The sequence below is a fragment of the Podarcis melisellensis genome (genome assembly GCF_964234715.1).
Source record: "Podarcis melisellensis genome assembly, chromosome: 10".
In the NCBI taxonomy this organism is placed as follows: domain Eukaryota; kingdom Metazoa; phylum Chordata; class Lepidosauria; order Squamata; family Lacertidae; genus Podarcis; species Podarcis melisellensis.
In genome coordinates this window covers 30,798,206-30,822,023 of record NC_138542.1, presented here as the reverse complement: position 1 = coordinate 30,822,023, position 23,818 = coordinate 30,798,206, and the positions used below count along the sequence as shown (strand labels likewise).

The 23,818-nt window shown below is 40.8% G+C and overlaps 1 protein-coding gene across 4 annotated transcripts in view; it reads right to left on the bottom strand.

The window, feature by feature from the left end:
* The window catches only part of MSRB3 (methionine sulfoxide reductase B3), a 64,810-nt gene that overhangs the window by 3,832 nt on the left and 37,160 nt on the right, over positions 1 to 23,818 (bottom strand). For all 4 annotated transcript variants that reach the window (XM_081928120.1, XM_081928121.1, XM_081928118.1 and 1 more), the window contains one exon: positions 3,668 to 3,765. In XM_081928120.1, coding sequence (XP_081784246.1) covers positions 3,668 to 3,765 — 98 coding nt within the window. The remainder of the gene's footprint in view (positions 1 to 3,667; positions 3,766 to 23,818) is intronic.

The following is a 23,818-nucleotide window of genomic DNA, read 5'->3' as shown; positions in this document are numbered from 1 at the left end:
GTTGGGGGGAAACACCTTGTACATCTGTAAGCAAATTCTTAGAAGAGAGTTCCCAGGTGTTGTTATCCGAGTCATTTTCCCTCCAGGGCCTTTGAACTCCAGTAACATGACACTGTGAAGCCAACTTAAAATACTGAAGATACCACAGGATGATTCCAGGGCAAACAAGTGATCAATCAGGAATAAAGAAACAAAGCAAGAATCACAAGAGAAGGGAATTTCTGGAATGGCAGACAATTACACATGTATGAAGTGTGGTTTCAGTCTACTACCCCTACATTTCCTTGCAGAAAGTTAATGACCGTAATTTTCTTCTGAAACTCCAATGTGAAAGAAGTTAAGCAGCAATTGGATGCCTGATCAATTTAGCTTTCCCTCTTACAAAAAACAGTTTTTCCAAATAACTCTTTGCATCAGCCCGCTTCAACTTGATCAGCTTGATCAACCCGGAAATGCGATGCCTCATAGTATTGGTCAATCTTATATCAATTGCGTTTGTAGCCCACACATAAAAGAATTTTCACACTGGAGTTCCGCTGAAGACTCAGTTCCTACTTGCTAAAATCTCGTATGCAAAGAGAGGTCTTGTAGTCACAGCTGCATGGAGGGAGGGAGGACCAGACCATGCAGCTTCCCAGGGGTGATCACGGAACACAGGACACCACACACACACACACACCAATGCACCACTATGTTCAAGAGAAGCTGTGTGGATGGGGCAGTGGGCTCATATATTACAGCTCTCCAAGTAGCTGCAATGTTAGGTCTGCACCATGGTGGTGGCTAATTTATGTAAAATGGGCTGCAGGGTGCTATTCAACTAAGTTTTACTCACAGCAGACCCACTGCTATTAATGGAGTTAAGTTAGCCATCTCCTGTCATTTCAATAGGTCTACCTTGAGTAAACCTTAGTTGGCTACCATACTGAGAGTTTGCAAAAATTTCAGCCTTTACCATAAGCAGGAAAGTGGAGAGATTGCAAACTGGACTGACTGCTAGGAGCGATAATTGTGTCACTTTTCAACTTGTACAACCCTAGTGGCATGCTGTAGATATGGGCTGAGTGGATCTAGAACTGCAGAGAATTCGGCACATGTATTTGTGTGAATATCTCAATGAATGTGTAGTGTGCAAGTTGTCCCACACTTACAGTGCCACTGCTAAGCTGCCAGACATGAGCTGAACACTGGTTTGGTAAGACAAGCATATGACTACTGTGCCATATTCTGAATTCAGTTCTCAAACCACGTTTGTCTACTGTACATGCCGGTTTGGACATGGAAATTAGCTGTCTGCCAACTGAGAACGTATTTCACCTCTCAGAGTTCCTGACTTTACACACAATAATCCCATTACTATGAGATAAAGAAAGATCTGTGCAGATGGTTGCCAGTGATTTAGTCACAGCACATCAATGTGCAACCCATTTTTTTGTGATTAAACAGTGTTATTGGCTTCTACAGGTACAATGTAATAGCTGCAGAGGTCTCCAAGGGAAATAGCCCTTGAATAGGAAAGGAAGGAAGAATGTGCAACCAATTTAATATTACTCCCTAAGTGCACCTGCAATTAACATTTTCTTGTCACAAATATTTGACTTTTCTCATATTTCCACAGTGATGTATTTCTAACAAAACCATGAAAGCTGTTTCGCAGACAATATTTAGGATGCTTTTGTTTTATAGGAAGGCAATTTTCTTCCAAAGCACTTATTTGTATCCTAAATCAATGACATTCCAAAGGAAGATGTTTGCACAGGAGCAAAACAGGTGTTAGAATGTTTATGGGAAGTGTACTTAATTCTTTCATCTGCTGGATTTTGCCCCCCACCCCTAAAAGGGAAAAAAATAAAATAAAAGGATTTTGCTCTCCGCTTTAACCAAGTAAACTCCCAGTGCAATTCTGATATGTAATAAAACAATAGCATTTTGCAGCTGGATGTATGATTCATATTGTTAGATTCATGGAGATGGGAATAAATGACTGAATAATGGATGCATTGTATGGTGTGGTAATGACTATGGGGAGGACACAAGCCACATATACTGGTATACTGGTATGCTGCTTTCATTCACCGGTTGTTAATACTGTATTTTATTTATTTACTTATTTGTTGTATTTCAAGCCCCCCCTCCTCCATTAAAAAAAAAGTTCTCTGGGTGGCTTACAATAAAAGCTGCAAGCCATATATGCAAATAATATAACAGAACCATAAAACGTAACACAGCATAAAACCAGAAACAGAGAATAAAATAAAAATAGCAAATGCAGAACAGCACCAGAAATTCCAGAGATCTTCAATAAATCTATGCTATCACTAAAGGGCTTTTTGTGTTAAAAGTAACAAAAGTTTTAGTATAATTTACCGCTTGATATTATTGTGAGCTGCCTCGGGACTTGTTTGCAGTGAAAGGCAAAATACAAATCCCAGAAACAGGCAAACATCTAATTATAAAGTGACATTAATACAAATACAGTGGTACCTCGGGTTACATACGCTTCAGGTTACATACACTTCAGGTTACAGACTCCGCTAACCCAGAAATATTACCTCAGGTTAAGAACTTTGCTTCAGGATGAGAACAGAAATCGTGCTCCAGTGGCCCATTAGCGAAAGTGGTGCTTCAGGTTAAGAACAGTTTCGGGTTAAGAACTGACCTCTGGAACGAATTAAGTTCTTAACCTGAGGTACCACTGTATGATTAAAAGTTTACCTGTTTAAGTGCAGTATACCACTGAATACAAATACAACTATGGCTTGGATCTCAGATAACATTTCAATCTAGATATAGCTGGACGCTAACCTATTGAACACTGTTTTGCAGCAGATTGAAAGTTCTTCCCCCAAAAAACCCTCCTGGAAAGAGTAATTGAAAGTGGCCACACAATATGTTGGCCCCTTGCTTATTCAGAGAGCTCATTTATCCGAATTTTCTTCCAGATTCCCAGTTGATCTAAAGCAAACAAAGCAGGAGATCAGACTTTAAGTTCTGATTAAAACTGGTGCATTCTCGGTGGAAGAAACTAGCTGCAGGTTAGCCAAGCGTTTCCTTCACTAACTGCCAGGTCAACAAACCTTCTCCCCTGATAAGTTAGTTAGGACTGAGCCATTAAGGCAACAGAAGGCTGGTGATGACAAAGAATGAAAGGAGACGGAACGAGAAAGATAATGGGAAACTGACAAGTGTCTGGTATTATTATTCACTTGCTTATTTGGGCAGATGGGACATAGAGGTGGCCTGAAAGATACCCTGACCATTGTCACTAGTGATCCTCAGCAAATGCTCTGTGATGCAATCTGCAGATATAGAGTCAATTCAATGTTCGTCTAGACTATCTTCATTTAGGCTTAAGAGAACAGAGTTCAGAGGTGAACTTTGAAGAGATGCCTTCCTGGAAGACCATTTCTGTAGGCTACAGCCCTCTGATGTCATTTATACATGCTCTGTTAAATAACGCTTAACCTAGATAACAATACAGATTCTCATTAGCACTTTGACTTTCGTTTTTATCCACCAGCTGTCATGCCTGTGGCTCATCATACAACCCTAATGAGCCTTTTTGGCAACTAAGAATTTTGCAGAACTTCAGATGTAAAGAAACTACACGCACTACGGTTTCGGCAACCTTTTAAGATGAGAATGACCTATTTGTGTCTGAACTGACCTGACTGCAGCTTGTCTCAACCCTGTGCATCCCGTAGGAGTAGTCATCAGTGAATGTAATTCTGTCAGAAGCCATCACATCATAGAATGAAGGCCAACCTGGAAAAAAACAAAAGGATGAACAATAGAGCAACAACCTGTGATAATTTCTGCATCAGATAGGATTTTTAAAGTTTCAATCACAAACAGAATTGTCAGTGATCTAACAAGCTCTAGATGATAACGTCCGTTGGCTGGCAAGGTAAAGCAGCAAGTTTCCAATTGCAAATATACTCTTCTTTTTTGCCTACAGAATCCTATGCAACCTGAAAATGTGCAAATCTACAACCGTGTACTAATACACTTTGTCCAATAGAATAGTTTTATCCAAGAAATTTTGAATTTCTTGAAAAGTGTACACCTAAAATAGGAAGTTAACAGGTCCCTTTATCATGGAGCTAAATTAATAAGTTGCAAGCAAATTCTAGAAGGGCATAATTTTTCTTGGTTTGTTTGTTTGTTGGTTGGTTGGTTGGTTGAAAGACCTCTTCCACTTTTAAAATCAGTGGGTGATAGTAAGGTGTGCCATTCTGCCATTTTCTTTCTGGTATGAAAATGTGTAAGACCAGCATTACTCTGATACAAGAGCCAAGTAGGAACACTTGGCTCTTGTATCAGAGAATCTCTACAACCATCTCCACCTACTGCTATTAATGCTTTGAAACAGGACTGGGGACCTTCTGCCTTCCAGGTGTTGTTGGATTACAGTTCTTACCATCCCTGGCTATTGGTCATGCTGCCTGGTCCTGATGGGAATTGGAGTTCAACAAGACACGAAGGGCTACTGTTTTCCCATCCTTACTATAAAAGCAACTCCTTGTCAATAAGAACACTGAGGAGAACAAATTAAATTTGAGCAGATCATAGTTGTGCTAAGCAAAGACCTACTATTTCCAAATAGCCTCAGGATGTAAAGTTCATTCGAGGTCCAATGAATCAGATGAAGAATTGATCCAGTGCAGTTTCCAACTGGTACTTCCAAGCAGAGTGGGAAGTCAGCAAAGTTCCTTGTTTTCTAAAGTAGTTGACTGCTGTCAAGGCAGCAAAGACTGAAGGATCAGCCAGACTTCTGCTTGTCCTGCCACTTTCCCCAGGAAAAAAAAACACTATTTACCACTGAATTGGAGCAAATGTCAATTGGGTTTTCCATAGATTGACGTTTGCTCTGAATCAGCACTAAAGAGCAGCTTTTCCAGGGGAAAGCAGTGGGGGGGGGGGAACAGGACTGAAAGCTGCTCAGACCTGTGCCTAGAAAGCACGGGACAAGCGGAAAACCACTTGGGCCTGTGCTGTCTGGGCAGGGGGAAAGAGGACGTGTGGATCAGCCTTTAGGGTTTGTATCCAGCAAGGTTGCCCTATTCACACAAGGACTTTTGCTTGCTCAATGGATCTTTCTCTCTCTCTCCTCCCCCCATGCTCCCTCAATCGATTTTGGGCTTCTCCTTCTGAAGATTGAGGGGCTAGGGGGCACACAAGGAGAGGAGTGGGAAGAGAAGTTCCATTGAGGAAGTAGAAGGCCTTGGGAAAATGAAATGACCCTTTTTTTGAAAGATATAATCCAATCATTCTCATATATGTGTGTGTGTGTGTGTGTGTGTGTATATATATATACACACCGTATTTTTCGCCCTATGGGATGCACTTTTTCCCCTCCAAAAATGAAGGGGAAATCTGTGTGCGTCCTATGGGGCGAATACAGGCTTTCGCTGAAGCTTGCGCACCGACCCCTCTCACTCTCCAGGCTTCAGGAAGCTATCAGCAAGCCTGGGGAGCCCGCAGGCTGCTATCCGCAGTGTGGGGAGCCCTGCGGGAGTTCCCGCGGGGCTTCTCACACTGCGAATAGCAGCCTGCCGCCCGACGCGCAAGATGCCCTGAAGCAGAGCGCCCCGCGCGCTGGGCTGACATCGGCCAGCCCCACAAGCTCGGGGGACAGCGGGGAGGCGCAGTGCCGCCATCCCACTGTTCCCCAACCTGGTTTTGGGGGGGAAATAAAGGAAAAAAATTCCCCTTTATTCCCCTCCCCCCAAAAAAATTATGTGCGTCCTATGGGACGGAGCATCCAATGGGTCGAAAAATACGGTATACACTCAGAGCCTGCAATCATATTACGTTAGAAAAATGTTAATCAAACTCTCTTATCCAGTCTCCACTATTTCCTGAAAGAATGCCGCTAATGACTTAATGAAATTATGCCATACAAAAGACAAGGGGGGGCTGCTTTCAGAGACAAGTATTTTGCAGATGTGCTTAATTTTTAAAAATATTTTAAAGCAAAATGGTGCAAAAGTCATCAAAAGATCTCAACATAGGTTGAATACAATCTGTTTCAGATGTAATTGAAACCAAGTTAAAACAAGATGAAAAACTGAAAGAGTGTATTTTAAAAGGACTCATAAAAAAAACTTGAATAAAGAAACACACTAAATTAAGTTTCATATCTTCCAGCCACTTCCATGCAGAGTGTTCTAAGACCAAAAAATCTCACTGGGGAGTCAATATAGCCCATGTGTAGAAACTAATGGAAAGACTGTGCCTCATTCTTACCCAGCTGCGTAAAACTAATTATTTAGGATCATAGCCTAAGAGTATCTACCAATTACATCAGAATGAGAAGAGCAGGGTCATCTGGGCTCTCTGAAGAAGATGCAGACCAAAATGACTGGACAACACAAAACATCTTGAAACATAAACTCTAAAGATTCCTCTATTCCTGCCAAGCCAATGGAAAGGAGCCAGAGAACATAATCTTCCACAAACATTCACATCTTCCAGGAGGATAAAGTATCCCTAATAATTGCTTCTGGTTTGGACCAGTACTTTATTGCTATAAACTGACAACAGCACTTTGGAAGAAGAATGCCTTTATCATTTGGGGAGGAAGACTAGTTCAGTGCTGAAGAAATCCTCAAAGAGAACATCCTTCACCACACAACAAGAGGCAAACTTCAAAGGCTGAAATGAAAAGACTGGAGCAATCTCTGTCTTATGGGAAAAGTTATATTGTTCAAAAGAACTAGAAGATGGATGAGTTTCTTTCCAGTTCTGATACTGATAATCAATTGCTCATTCCCCTTACTTGTAGCCTCTTACTTTTGTCCCCTGCAAAGGCATAAAGAAATATATGTATATTACCCCATCCACATTATGAACATGAAATCAGCTGAAAAAATATTCTGAACTATCAGAAAATACTCCACTGCAAAAAAAATTATTTCATTTTCTATTTCTTAGTCAATAAGGCAGCTGCTCTTTCAAGGCATGGACTGCATTATAGCTTGGAAATATAGAATAGTGAATCCATATTGACCATATAAATGTAAGCTGTCTCATTGTGAATCTATTTTCCAGTACATTTAGTGAGGAAAGCACTAATATGCAAACTCAGTCCAGCAGGTTAATCAATGTTTGTTTTATGGAAACAAACCATGATGTTTGTTGTTGTCTTATGAACCATAGCTTTTTTTAAAAAAGCCTATGGTTTGGCATTATGTCCAAACCCAGCAGCCTTGCTTAACAATGGTTTGTTTTACCACCTGGCCACAACTGTTTGTCAGGCTACCAAAACACAAGTCAAGAGTAGCTAGAAAACAAAATAAGCTTTGGGAGAAACAAACCATGGCTTGCTTGCCTGCTCATCTGTGAGATGACTCATGGTTTGCTGAAGAACCTGCTGGATTAAGAGGCACAAGTCCTGAAGTGAATATGACCTAACACAAGTGAGAGCAAATAACTGTTGCCTCCTCCATGGGATCCTCAAAGACCTTCATAAGTTCATGACTTTTTTGTATAGCTTTAAAAAAAAAACAACCAGCAACAAAATGGGATGGAACTGTCTGGCATCAAACAGAAAAAGGTGATCCATCAGTCCCTGTCCTCTTTGCTGGCTCTTCAAAGGTATTTGGTTGATCGCTGCAGGAAATAGGATGGTGGGCTAGAGACGCCTTTGCTCTGATCTAACAAGGTTCTTAATCTCTCCAGCAACAGCACTGTCAATGGCTACCACTGGAAAATATGCTGCAAAGTAACTGCCTTGAGAGGTTTCAGACTAGGAGCATGAAGGTAGTTTATGTCTGGCGATGAATTGACAACATTGGAAGCAGCACAAGGAGGCAAAATTGGGAATTGTACTTGTGGGGAGCAGGGACACCCTGCATTAATTTTAGCTACATGTCTGAATCTCAAACTTTATGAGGAAAGCCCATTTCTCTCTCTCTCCTTTCAATAATAAGGAAATAAAAACTGTAGGGATTATATTTCTTTCTTCACTTCCCTTTCTGATGAATGTGCTAAGAGATCTAACAAAAATAGTTTGTCAGGATTCATTTCTTTGGCTCAGTTCTCAGTAGGATAACACTTGTTTTAAAAGGGACTTAAAAATGCAAGATTTTACATGTGGTTTGCTCGGAAAAGTGAGATTGACAAGAGCAATTTAGACACCCTTGGGGAATGAAAATATCCTCTGATTCTTTTCAGAGATTCAACACATCAATACGTACAATACTATCACAATTATAATATATTTAATAAACTCTACCAGCATCTGCCAGTCTTCAAAATGTATCAGAATTGGTGACAGTAAAATTATATCACCCCAATATATTAACTTCTATTTATTATACAAATGCACTAATCCTGTTGTTGGGAGGGAATACAGTGGTACCTCAGGTTGCATACGCTTCATGTTACATATGCTTCAGGTTACAGACTCCGCTAATGCAGAAATATTACCTCAGGTTAAGAACTTTGCTTCAGGATGAGAACAGAAATCGTGCAATGGCGGCCCATTCGCTAAAGTGGTGCTTCAGAACAGTTAAGAACAGTGCTTTAAGAACAGTTTCAGGTTAAGAACAGACCTCCAGAACAAATTAAGTACTTAACCTGAGGTACCACTGTATCTTGCCAGTGAAGTTTCTACCATTAATTGCATACTTTACAGCTTAGGGGGAACCCGCTTCATTTCAGCAAAAGCATTATATTCGCCTCGTCCACTTCTGTTTGATCTCTCGTGTTACTTTAAATCACAGGGAAGATTTTTGAAAATAGAACATAAAATATAAGTCAGTTGTATATCATAAATATCAAAGGATCCCAATGGCACTGTGTAGAAGTATAACCCTAAGCTGTAATTTTGAAGTGCCATTTAAAAATGTATGAAATAGTTTTTAAAAATTTACTGGTGACCTGGTAACCTCAATCCAAAAACATTCAGTGTTGAACAATATTTTTGTTACTATCCCAAAAAGCAGTTCAACTGAAAAACGAAACCTGTCACACTGCCCATGTTTATTTATTTTTTTAAATGAGTTACTCACTAGCTCCAGGATGCTATAAAACTACTGCAGCTTCTATAGTTAATATTGTCCATATTAAAACACCATCTATAGGACCCTCTGCAGATATTTAAGTCTTAGTCTACACTACCTTATCAACACAACACATGTGAAACATGAAATCCTATCATTTAAATCAAATCAATGACAAACCTAATTTTGTAAGTAAATTTCTCATTCACATAAATGCAACATTAGCTTCTTTTGCATGTTGCCATCACACTGCACAGCCACTAGGTGTATGCAGTAGCCAACGTCAAGCACTTCTTAGCCATACTGATTCAAAGGGAAAGCATTTAGAATACATGGATTCATCACTTGAAACCCATCTAACTCCAAAAATATAGCTTCTCAAATGCTTTGTTCTTTGCTCTCCAACTGTCCTCTAATTTAGCAGAGACAATCTTGATTTCCAGTGCCTTTTGTCCCAGAGAACCCTGTGCAATTTTAAAGACGCAGCTACTTTTCTCTTTGCACTCCTCATGTAACAGGAATATATAACATGTAGAAGCTATAGAACTCGCTACTTAGAGAAATCACAGGGATATTTGGAAACCGATTGATAAGGGGAAGCCTTGTGGAAATATTGGACTCCTTGTCTGGTGGTAGCTAGGGGGAAAGGGGAAGGGGCTGAGTTTGGGGTATACTCTGTGTTAGCTGGGTCCTAGGCCAAGTGGGCCATTACACTTTTATTCAGAAGGCAGTCCCAGTGAGTTCCATGGGAATCATTTCAAGCATATGTGCACACCTTTGCAATCTCAAATTGAATTCTAAGCATCAGAGACAGAAACATGCAAACTGAGTAAGAATAGTTAGCCCAACGAATTCTTAAGTGTGGTGATGAGAGATGATAAAGAAACAAAAGTAGTGAGTGTATACAATGGACAATGTTGCCTGCTAATCATACTACCACCAACACCCTTTAATAACAAAAAACAACAATTAAGGGTTGCCATACAGTGGTACCTCGAGTTACAGGCGCTTCAGGTTACAGACACTTCAGTTTACAGACTCCGCTAACCCAGAAATAGTACCTCGAGTTAAGAACTTTGCTTCAGGATGAGAACAGAAATAGCATGGTGGCAGCGCGAGGTGCCATTAGCTAAAGTGGTACCTCAGGTTAAGAACAGTTTCAGGTTAAGAACGGACCTCCAGAATGAATTAAGTTCTTAACCCGAGGTACCACTGTATTTCAAAAGGTTAAAGTGGCCATATGCCTGTATTTTCCCAGACATTTAAGTGATTTCTGCCTGGACACTGTTTCCGACGACCAAATACCGGCTATGTCCAGGAAATTCCTGTCATATGGCAACCCTAGTGTTGTCTCTTTTTGTTTAACAGTTCAGCAAATGTGGTTCCCAAAAATTAACAAGGGAGAATAGTAGATGATGACATCTGTAGTCAAGATTGATTATGGAAGTCAACCACATTAATTAAAAATTAAGAAAATGAGTCATTGCTACTTGCAATACAGAAGGTGGCTATCATGAGGGGACTAAGAAAAAGCCACTTCACATGATAATAGTGTAAAAAATAATGGATACATTTTCTGCACTAATTATTCAAGAAGATTGTATAACTTTATCTACGGCAGTTGGATTACTTCTAGAGGTCAAAGCAAGGAGGAACATTTCTTTCCCCAGTTTCTTTTCAATTGTCAAACATGAAACATCATCAAGCTTTTAAAAATCTTATCCATTTTTCTGTTCTTACCCTGAAGGAGTGAAGAAAATGAAAATGTACAGAAGAGTTTCTACAGAGTTATGTAGTAATGGCCCCAGTATCACTTCAGAGAAGGGATTCCAAAAGTGAGTTATCACATACAATGCTGGTTACCCATTCCCATGATGGACTTGTTCAAATAAACAACTTGTATTCACATGAAGGGCTTAGCAGAATTTAGGTAAAGGAGCAATTTATGTAGCATAATCTGGAAGCTTTAGAAAAATCTCAAAATAGCTAGCATGGAGCTGCTTCCATCTGGTGGCAACTGCCTACATTTTTAAACGAAAGCTAGCACACATGCTATAAAAAGACTGATGTGCATTGTCTATGTTCCTGTCTCCACCTGCTGATAGGGAAAGAAAATCAATTTATCCAGGCCAATGTAGGTTTTTAAAGATAGATCGCCACTAAACTGCAGCTTCAAGAAATGGAACATTATCTGTTGCAACTGAAGTTGTTTTAACTGCTTTTAGTTCATCTGATTTTTTTTAACATTAACCATGAAAAATAAGAAATTAACACTAGACTTGTATGTAATACCATTCCCAGATTCAAACATTTCAGTTTGTATCTGATTCAAGTAACATTAGTCTCTTATAAGAGGCTACTCAAAGAGGAATCTGTAAAAAAGTGTAAACAGAAGAATGAAAATTCCATATGGATTTTTTACAAAAACCAACACATTTAACCTGCATTTTGTTCTGAAAGCAGATCCATCAAAGCCGTATAAAATAACTTAAATTTAAACTGTTTAAATACGCACACATATACACATAAAAGATAGGCAGTATCAATTAAAAACAAATAGAACATATAGCAGCCACATGCACAAAATACAGTACTCCTGATATAGTAAACCACCCCAAACAACAGAGCTTTCACTGTTTTCTTTTTTCAGAGGGAATTGCTCAGGGATGAAGCCGTCACCACAAGGATACTCTGATCCTTATTACCACTACCTGCGGCTAAGTCTAGATTTGCAGTGAAAGAATGGCATGTACCAAGGCAGCAGATACACCCTTTGATGCTGTTCCACATAGGAAACTCCCTACAATTGAAGAATAGCTCATGAAGGAGAAAGATTATAGCCTAATATTTTGATTGCCATGCTAGCTTTCTACTTGAGGGGATTCTTTAATATAGAGGAGCTCTAAAAAGAAATGTGAACTTCTATCTGCCTTCAGAAACAACGCAGCCCGATGAATCACCTTGCAGCGTGAACCACTATATTTCGCTGCATGTATGTATAAAGGTAAAGGGACCCCTGACCATTAGGTCCATTCGTGGCTGACTCTGGGGTTGCGGCACTCATCTCGCTTTACTGGCCGAGGGAGCCGGCGTACAACTTCTGGATCATGTGGCCAGCATAACTAAGCCACTTCTGGCGAACCAGAGCAGCGCACGGAAATGGCGTTTACCTTCCCGCCGGAGCGGTACCTATTTATTTACTTGCACTTTGATGTGCTTTCAAATTGCTAGGTTGGCAGGAGCAGGGACTGAGCAATGGGAGCTCACCCGGTCACGGGGATTCGAACCGCCAACCTTCTGATCAGCAAGTCCTAGGCTCTGCGGTTTAACCCACAGCACCGCCCGCGTCCCGCATGTATGTATTTATACACCAGGCCCAAACTTTTGGTGAATTCTGACTAGGGCCCCATCATATGAGCTTATTGTACGAAGGATTTATATGAGAGAAGTTGTTCCCTAAAGCTCTCTGGCCCTAGATGACTTAGATTTTTCCTGCAAATATCTACTGAGAATGCAGGTATGTACAACATGGAAGGTTTCAGTCCAGGGGCAGCTGGATCTGGCCCAGCAAGTTGCAGGAAGTGGCCTGCCAGCACCTACAGCTTTATCTCCTAATTTGATCAGGAGATAAAATTCCTTTGCTTGTAAAAAAACAAAAACCAGTAGGAGAGACATTTTAAGATCAGAGATAACACAGTCTGCCTGCTCTTTCAGAGTCAAAAGCAGCCTTTCATCCAAGTATTGGAATGGGAGTAGGGGGAAAGGCTACCTTTTACTTTGTACAAAATGATCTGTGTGAAACAGGGGTGTGAAAATGGGTCTAGCTGGCCGGCAGAAGGGATCCTTATCTCCCAAACAGGTCAGGTTTGACAGGTGGGCGTGCCACACAACCGTCAGTCACCTGACATCACAATGATCTATAGCGCTCTGCAAGCCTGGACAATCAGCTGATTGCCAGCATTTGCACTCAGTGGCCTCCAGGCTTCTGAACAGAATAAAACAACTGATCACCAGTAGACCATCAGTCAGGATATCAACTCCGTGACGGAAAATGGCTGCAATGACGTGCTTCATGCAACCTATTTTGTATCTCCTACTCATACAGTTGTGAAGTGTGGGAATTGTGTGTTAGTGACTTGAACAGTATGGTTGGTTGCAAGGTCTATGAGCTTTGTTATTTTTCTTACAAGTAATTTGCAAGTCATGATTATTGCAGTTATACTTATGTAACTGTTATGTTATATGTATGTTAAGGCTATAATATGTTTTTGATAACCCATGGGATCACACCCTGTTCTTGTAGGTGAGATACAGTTGACCCAATTATTTTTCCCCCTTTTGTTTTGCTGGAAAATGACATTTTTCAGCAAAGGCATACTATCATTCTTGCATATGGTATCATGCTTAATATCTTCCCTCAGTTATTTTATTTTTATGGCTTTCTTGGGGTATATTTGAGCCCCAAACCAGATTGATACAGTAAATTTTTCTATCGGCACTTTCAACAGAGGGTTAAAAGTACATCTGGAAATATTGTTACCTGTAGCATGATCATCTCAAACTCAAGGATGTTCAAATATATCACACAACTGATAACTAATAACAGCTAAGTGCAGTCACCTTATACAACCGGAGATATACATCCATGAAAAATTCCTTGCATAAGCCAGCCTTGCTCACATTACAATCACTCCATACATTTCCGGAACTCACATGTCAAGATGTATCATCCTCAAATCGCTCAGCCTTGCAAAGAAAAACACACTAAAATTCTGGTATTCCGACCTATCTGAATTTTATCTGCTTCCCCCCTCCCTGAAAAATGTCATGAAAGAGAAAAAGAGTGTACATAATGGGCATAAAAGCATTCTTCACCAATTGCTAAATGGGCCAATATAGTTGTAACTTTAGCTTTCTCTTATATAACAAGTGAGTGATGGAAACCTGATGGGACAAGCCTGGAAGCCACATACTAATAGTAAATGACTTTGGTTCATTCAAAGAATTAAACTAAAATATGCACATCTAGCTTCTGGGAAACACGCTAAGCAGCCAAGTGAAGATGTTATTGAAAAGAAGAGGTTAAAAAGATTAAGAAAATATCTGAATAAAACCACCATGCGAGAGGCACCAAAAGGGATCAATTTTCTTGAGAAACGGGAGTAAATCTGTGACCTGGCTCCCCAGGTATTACAAGAAAACTTCAGAAACTGCTTCAACAAACCCAGCTAAAACTACAAAGACATGAAATTCCTTTCTTACACAATAAATTCTTTAGGGAATAAAAGAGTTGTATGACTCAGAAGATGAAAATCTCCATGAATACTCAACTAATCTAATGAGCTATTGTCGCTAGGAAAGGAGGTTGATGAATTTAGTGCAGGGGAGCAAGAATTGAGAATTGAAATACAGCAAGAAATCAGACCAACCTGAGCCAATTTTCATTGGCCTTTATCTCTTTCACAAGGAAACTTCCACCCTTGGTAGCTTTTCGATTCAGGGAGTTTATTTGTGATGGTGGTAAAACTGGTAGGATAACTGAAATATAGGGAAGATGTCCTGGGTCCAATTGAGTATAAATTATTGTGGTTATTGCTTCCCTTTCTGTCTCACCCTTCATCAGTTCATGATCCCAGGCTGGGCTACAACACAAAATATAATAACTGTAAACTCCAACTGCCAATAAAATGTGACAACTAAGAGTGGAATCCAAACCATATCTACTTAGAAGTAAATCCAATTGAATTCAATGGGATTTATTCCCAGGTAAATGGGATTAGGATTACAGCCTAAAACAGTGCCAAGACTGCCTCATAGATCCATGCACAGAAAAAGATCATACAAATGGTGGAATCAGGTAACCTGGGAGCCATGCAGTAGCTGTGCTATAAACAGAATGATGCAATTATCTGCAATAATGAAAGATGAAGTTAGCACTCGCACGCTTGCTCAGAAATCCAGGAGAGCGGAAGCCATGTAATCAAAGGTTAGAAGTGTCATGTCATAGACTTTTCTTTGGCTACTGTATGGCTTCTGAAGCCAACACAAAATTAATCCCAAACTGCTAGCACACAAAAAGACAAGGACACTAAAGTAGTGTACAAATGTGATAGAAATATGCTTCTATATCATCTAGGAATGTGCTTGCTTTCTAATCCCCTCACAAAACTTTGGATATTTAAATTTTGAGTTTCCATATGGTCTTCTGAATCTTAATTAATTTGAAGGTGGATCTCAGATTAGAAACTCAGGGCCAACTGTATAAGACACTAAAAACCCATGAGTGGATTTTTATTTTTTTTGTCTTTTAAACTTTCTTTAAAAAATTGTCATGGGGTCCCCAAAGTTATAGAATTGTACAGTTGGAAAGTACACCCAGGGTCACTGAGTCCAACTCCCTGGAATGCAGAAATCACAGTGACAGAATCCCTGACAGATGGCCATGCAACCACTGCTTAAAAAACGCCAACAAAGGAGAGTTTGTCACCTTCTGAGGGAGGCTGCTCCACTGTCAAATGGCTCTTGCCATCAGAAAGTTCTTCCCAGTGTTTAGCAGGAATCCCCTTCCTTGTAATGTGAATCTGTTGGTCCATGTCCTCCCCTCTGGATCAGCAGGGCCATGCTGCTAAGGGCAGAGTCAAAAGTATTTTCTCCTGTACTGTTTTCCACAATGTACTGGGCCAAATTCAGATCAGGAAAATGCGATAGGGAAAAACACCTGGTGCCATGGTATTGCTTCAAGGGCTACTTTTAAAATAAATTTAAAGAGCTGTGAAACAAGGATCCTCAAAATCACATCTAGCTTGATTCACCTGGAATAATTTAAAACACCATCATTTATAAAACTGTCTCTAGACTTTTCCTTAGTAAAGTTTAACTCTCACTGAAGTAGTAAACCTATGTGTCTGCTGGACTACTTCTGACTGCAGTCAGGGTGAGGGCTTACATGATTCTCAGGAAACAAAAATGCTAGATGTTAAGGAGTGTCCTAGCCTGCCAAGACTGGGAAGAGTTGGCAGGAAGCAGTCCAACAGAACCGTCTGGAGCAGAAATGAAAAGCAGGCAAAAAAAACAGCCAGGATCTACATGTCGAGATTAATAATCCTTAAACCGAAAGGAAAGGAAAATCTGCAGCGAGTCCTTCAGTACTCTGGACAGATCACACAGAGCACATGACTAGTTCCAACATGTTCTTAGCTTCAAGGGACCTGACTACCCCCTCCCAGGCTCTGCCCCCTTCCTGAAGACTGAAGAGCTTTAGAAGAGCCCCTCTTTCAACTCCTGCCTGGTGCATTTCATATGCTGGCAAGCAAGCACTAGAGAAAATGAGACCCTTGGCATTGCACCAGGAGAATCTGGCTCAAACTAAACTGTCCTTAGGTCTTTCAGCTCAAAGGTTTCTGGCTGAAAGGGCTCCTGGCCATCGAGGTAAATTTTTATGCAGCCATATGAGTCCCCACCTGCTGCCTCAAGTGGGAGACCCCATGCATAGGTTTACTACCTGAATGAGAACCGGGTTATACTGAGCATAGAACTGAGGTCCATATCACATTAGGCTGAGATGCTGAACACAATTACCTGGAAATGGATTCCAATGAAATCAGTGTGAATTGCTTGCAAATAAATGTGTTAAGGGTGGAGGTGCTAGATTGTTACTTTGCTTCCGGCACTGTGGTTTAGTTCTGGACTCTCCTTAAAACAGCAATGTTTAGATTGAATAGACATGAGAATGTGTGATGTATAGTTAACTGTCAGAAATGTTGTGAATATCAGCAGCTGGAAGAAGACTGTTTAATTCAAACCACAGTTAAACACATCACAGTTACCAAAAGGTCTTTAGATTTCACCCATCAGCGTCCATTATCTTCACTTCCTTTACTCATTAAATAAGGTTTTCCAATATAAAGAAACAAAATATAAGGTGAGACAGCATCAGACCTGTGTGCAGAATCCAGAAGTCAAGCTGCAGAGCTCTAGTGCCTTTGTAATGTTTGTATTATTTACAAATAAGGATAAATATAGGTAAAGATAAATAGGTATCCTTAAAAGGCAAAAGATGCACCAGAGAACAGTGTTCCCCACCCCCAATTACAACCTCACTGACACACACTTTTAGAGGAATCTCCAATTAAAACTGATGTTCGGTTCAGTTTTTGGTGTTCTCAATTTTTGTATTTTGCTCACCACCTCATTTTACTTACTCTGTACCACTTGCAAGGGCTCCAAAGGAAATTGTGATTTGTTAGTGTTCAAGTTTCTCCTTTATAAGCCTTCACCCTAGAGAACTCTGTCCTACAGGGGACTCAGAAGGAACTAAGTGGCCTGGCCCCAGTACCATCTCTTGAGCACCTCCATGCCAGCCACATGTAAACATCTTCTAAACTTTTGTCTTTGTTCACATGCTCACAAAGTTGGTGCCCATCTTTCAAGGTTCTCTTCTTGGGCTTCAGTTCTTTTGCACACTTGTTTCCACTATGGGAAACGGTTTTCATTTCTTAGGCACAAACTCCTCTACAAACCAAAAAGGAGTGGTGCATTTCCATCCCTTGAAAAACTCAAGCATACCAAAAGGTTTGCACATGCCCCTGATGTAATTGTCCATAAATGCCAGGTGCACTCAGTAGGATTCCCTCTATAAAACTACTGAAGAGGTAACACACAGTCCACATCTCCGCAGGGGAGAGGGTGAGGAGCCATCAAGACAATCTGTTTCAGGGGAAATGCCTGATTTCCAAACACCAGCAAGGCAAAGTTCTCACAGAAGGCCTTCAAAACACCTTGCAAGCCTGTCCAGATGCGAGAATCAAAACAGGCCTTGAAGATTCAAATTTCCACACCTTATGCCACACATCCCTATTGTCTAAAAATACATGAAAGGGCTGGGGACCTCAAGAAACCTATCAATCCACGCCACATTTTTGTTTAAAGGTAGATCCCCATCTGCATCCCAGAACTGACATTATTAGCTCTAACAATAAAGAGATGGTTGGGATATTATATTGTTAATTTTATCCATATATTCCACCCTGAGCTCTCAGATCTCAGAACAAGATCCTGCTTTTTCATAAAAAGGTATGGAGATTAATTTTGCAGTCACACAAGAGAGTATAAAAAAGCACCCATTGTGAAGCGGGAAGGTTGTAGCCAGTGTGATCAATGTGTCTGAGAGTAAGCCTCGCTGGACACAATAGGGCTAAGTAGTCATGTCTGGGATTCAGACAAAAGGTTTCAGGTACAGAAAAATGCAAAGGATAACAAGAGATACGTCATATTTCTATGTAGAGCCCAAACATCTACAAGTTAAGAACGGAGTGATCTATTCACAACAATATTATGGAAACAGTCCCAAGCACTGCTGTTGTGAATGGGACACTCTGTTCTTATCTTGCATAAAAATACACTCTGCACAGAAATACCACAAGCCTATTTCTATGCTGTATAGTTCCTGGCCTTTGCACCTGTATGTAGGTTAACTCTAAGTGGACTCCAGTTCACAAGCACTTATGCCACAACAAAAATGCAGTCCTATGGACACTTACTTTGCAGTAAGTCCCACTGAACACACTTGAGCATACTTCTGCATATATCATGGAAGCACCCTCGGTTAAACCACTGGCACCTCTTAGACTATGTAATTGAGCTGAAGATTGCCATAATGTGCTCTTTACCAGAGCTATGACGAGTGCCAACAACTGCTGGACAGATCACCAATTAATACATATCACGATGGCTATCAAGATTATACCTCAACACAGGCTTCAAGTGAGGAAGCCAAGGTGCAAATGAACACTCAAGCCGAGGTCCTCTCACAAATTCCACAAAAACAAAGTAGAGATGAGCTTGCAGGATCTCCAAATCTGGGAGAGCTGTTCATATTAACCAAATGAAACCAAATGAAAAACAACAAACCAAATGAAAAACAACAAAGCCAGTGGACCTGATGGGATACCTGCGGAAGTCTGTAAAGTGGGAGGAATTGAACTTACACAACAACTTCACTTGGGAAGACGGGTGAACTAATACCAGTGTACTGGAAGAAGCAAAGATCACCAGTGCTGAAGCAATGGTTCTTCAACATCTACTTCATTGGACTGGTCATGTTTTTTGGATTCCTGATTATTGTCTTCCAAAGAAACTACTCTATTCTGAACTTAAAAATGGAAAGCTTAATGCTGGTGACCAACAAAAGAAGTTTAAAGTCTCAAGGCAAACCTTAAAAAAAAGTAGTATAAACACAGACAACTGGGAAACACTGGCCTGCGGGAGCTCCAAATGGAGAACAGCCTTTACCAAAGGTGTCATGGACTTTGAAGACACTCGAACTCAGGACGAAAGAGAGAAACAAGCTAAGAGAAAGGCACATTTGGCAAACCCTCACCATGATCAACTCCTGCCCGGCAACCTACTGTGGAAGGACATGTGGATCCAGAATTGGCCTCTACAGTCACCTACGGATATACCGTTAAGACTGTGTTCGTGGAAGACAATCTTACTCAGCTATGAGTGGTCGTCAAAGAAGGAAGAAGCATATATCATCATTAACACAGTGAAATTCTGATCAAAGTAGAGATGCAGTCATCAAAAACTAAATAAACATTTTATTTCATAGTTTGGAACAATATGACATACATCCAAGTAAACAAACACAGGACTCCACTGTAAAAACTGTACCACTTGTTTCTCCACTGTGGTCTCTTGGAAGCAATGCTCCCTACTGTACAATGGCTCTGGAAGCTGGAGCACATTACTTGAGATAGATAATGCTACTAAAGAAAGATATCTCTCTCATCACTCACAAGGAAACCCAAACATATGAAGCCAACCTATGTAAGCTGCAGAATACTGGACAAAATATGTTACTGGAATAAATAGGTAGGGACCCCTGACCATTAGGTCCAGTTGTGACCGACTCTGGGGTTGTGGTGCTCATCTCGCTTTATTGGCCGAGGGAGCCGACGTACAGCTTCAGGGTCATGTGGCCAGCATGACTAAGCCGCTTCTGGCGAACCAGAGCAGCGCATAGAAATGCCGTTTACCTTCCCGCCGGAGCGGTACCTATTTATCTACTTGCACTTTGACGTGCTTTTGAACTGCTAGGTTGGCAGGAGCAGGGATCGAGCAACGGGAGCTCACCCCGTCACGGGGATTCGAACCGCCAAGCTTCTGATTGGCAAGTCCTAGGCTCTGTGGTTTAACCCACAGCGCCACCCGCATCTCTTTTACTGGAATACAGTGGTGCCTCGCAAGACGAAATTAATCCGTTCCGTGAGGCTCTTTGTATAGCGGTTTTTTCGTCTTGCGAAGCAAGCCCATTGACAGATTAGCGGATTAGCGCTACAGCTGTCAAGCGGCTTCCAGCGATCAGCTGTTAAGCGGCTTATCAGCGGAACAGCTGATAAGCGGCTTAGCGGCTTAAGAAAAGGGCGGAAAAAGCGGAAAAAACCCCGCGGGGGGGGATGCAAGATTTTTTTCGTCTTGCGAAGCAACCCCATAGGGGAATTCGTTTTGCGAAGCGCCTCCAAAACGGAAAACCCTTTCGTCTAGCGGGTTTTTCGTCTTGCGAGGCGTTCGTCTTGCGGGGCACCACTGTAAATAATAAAGCATTAATATCATATGTACAATATATATGAGACACAGTCCTTTTGAAAGTGACCCATAAACTACAATTAAACCAGAGTGCGGCAGCTAGACGGGTAACTGGGAGCGGGCGCCAAGACCACATAACACCAGTCCTGAAAAACACACATTGGCTCCCAGTACGTTTCCGAGCACAATTCAAAGTGTTGCTGCTGACCTTTAAAACCCTAAACCGCTCAGCCCAGTATAAATAATAAAATTATTAGTAGTAGTAGTATTAGTAGTAGTAGTAGTAGTAGTATTGAATATTAGCATGATTCCTGCTTGCCAGCAACTACTCTTCGTTCTCTTAAATCTTTTCCCCACAAGGCAAGCTGGATTTCCATAGAAGTACCTCTTTCCCTTCAATCAGCTTTTATGAAATCCAATTAGTTCAATTTCTTACCTCTTTAAAGTTAAAAGTATAGTGCAACATTTTAATCTATGCATCAGTTTATTCTATGACACTAAGTTTCAAAAACAGAAAATAATACAATTGTTTTCTTACACAGCAGTATCTACATTGAGTGGCGAATTTCTTTCAGCAAAAGATTACAGTGTTACTAAAGTAAATAAACTTCTGGCCATCAAAGTGAAGAATGTGCATTTCTGTACAGATGTTATAGCCATTTGCATGATGAATATCAAACATTAATTTAAATTTTTGTTTCACTTTGAAGTTAAATGTTCGGTTCAAATTCATGTTGCATAGACAATGTTTTCCTCAGTCTTTCAGCCCTGTACGAGGTTTCCAGATTTTGTAGTTGAAATTAATAAATTGGTCCTTTCATAACTGCATGCCAGACTCTGCTTTTATTACAAGGAAATAAATCTGTGTAATTCTTCATGTTATTTTCACCACAATTTTTTTTAAAAAATCACAGAAATTATCAAGCTATTTGTGCCTTATAAATGGTTTTTCCAAATACATTTCCTCTCCAACAGAGGGAATTGTCCAAGGAAGGAGAAATGTGTGCTCTAGACTAGTGTGCAGAAACAGAGCAACAAAAACAGTATTCAAGAAATGAGCCTCTTTAATTAAATGAGCTAGAAATTGTAATAGCAGACCCAAGAAAAAGTAAAACAAGTAGACTTATTCATCAAAATTGTCATATTCTATCCAGGAGTTGAGAAAACCTGCTAGGATATTCACACAATTCTGAGGTCAATGATAATAAGCATCTCTCTCTCTCTCTAGCTTATTCCATATCTTATGATAAAACCTCCAGCCCACTTCTTCCTGTAAATTGTGGAGGCACCAGAACAACTGCAATACAGCTACCACCTACCCTGCCAGTGCTGTCTTCAGCATATGCGCCGCCGGGGTACAAAGATCCGCCCAGCACCCCCAAATTTAGTTTAGCCCCCAAATTAAGTTGCATTATGCTTATGTCAGACAACACGCTTATGCCTTATCTCTTGTTTACGAAAGAAGGGAGGGAAAAAAAGAAACAAGCTTTTTTATTTGCTCATTTATTTACAATACACTTATACTTAAGCATACAGCACCACCACACTTAAACTTATAAGTATTGTTTAGGCACCTGCTTAGGAGAAACATCAGTCGTGTCAAAGGTGCCGCTGACCCCGCTGCCGCATAGCAGCTCAACACAATACATAACATAATATTTTGATGTAAGAGTTAATTTCGCGTGTACGGCGCCATTGTGAACGACAAGCACCGCCGCTGGGGCAGCGCGTCTTGGGTAAATGAGCACACAAAGTCGAAAGTCCTTTAGTGAAACAGTAGGTATACATTTCGGTAATACCTAGGTATATATGTATTTTGTTTTTCTAGCTTGATCAAAATGATTTATTATTTCATAACAGGTAAGATAGTTAAGAGCTTAGGCGGTTTTAGCGGCGGGCGCCTGGGGCCCTCCAGAATTCGGCACCCGGGTGCCCCGCACTCGTTGCACCTCAAGGTAAAGACGGCCCTGTGCCCTGCTGAGTATCATGGAAGACCACAGGCCATGTTTGAAGAAGCTACTATGCATCTCTTCCATCTACTGTCACTTCCTCCCACATGCCCTGGGGTTTCTTCATTACCTTAATGTCAAAGGAAACAGCCATGTTGTAGCAGCTACTACTACAACCACATAATTATAAGAAGGGGGCTGCAAGAACAGGTAATGATGCATAGCTATGTTTCAGGTGTACTTCCTAGTAAGATATGCGCATATACACTAAAGGTTATAAAGCTTGGCAATCAGGGGTAGGGAACTGGCGGTCTTCTGGATGCTGCTGAATTACAGTGCCTATCATCCCTAAGAATTGGCCGTGCTGGCTGGGCCTGATGGGAGTTAGAATTCAATAACCTTGAGAGGGCCATGACTTCTTCCACATCCCTGGTCAGGCCAAGGCAAACTCGGCCCTCCAGACGTTTTGGGACTACAACTCCCATCATCCCTAGCTAACAGGACCAGTGGTCAGGGATGATGGGAGTTGTAGTCCCAGAACATCTGGAGGGCAGAGTTTGGCTATGCCTGTCCCTGGTCTACAGCCATATTCCAGAATTCCAGAGTTCTTCTAAAGATTCAGATCTCCGCAGATCTAGGGATCCTTCCCATAATTAAGGGCTATTATGCAGCGCTAACTCACCCCTTGGGGTGAGTTCAAATGCAATGAATTTACAGCAGCATTACAAAGATTTATTGTTTTAACTGGGCAAGTCTGTTCTACATATTGTATATAGGATATAGCACAGTGTTCTCAGTTCTGAATTAACACATGTAGACACAAGTAAACTGTATCAAGGTGCTGCTGCCTGATAATTCTCATAGTAAGGCAAAACACAATCACTGAAAAATCTAAATAGAAAGCCTCTGTCAAAGAATTCAGAGAGCTTTAATTATAGGGAAGCCACTTCAACTTCTCAGCAGGAAAGAATATTTTACCATTAAACTGTGCTGAAGGAAATGCAACTCAGATTCTTCCACCACCACCCTTGATTTAAGAAAGTCAGCCAGTTTGCTAGAATGCATACTTTCTCCTGCTCAATTTAAATTAACTTTTGGAATGTTCTGCTTTTTAGAGCCTATGACATCAATATTTCTTATATATCTAAAAGAAACAGACATTTAAATTAACCACCTAGAGAGAAATCTATAGCCTTGTCTGGCATGCAAGTATACATGGACATGTCATGAAAATTTGGTGACAAATAACCTGTTTCCTGATGTATTGGCTGCTCA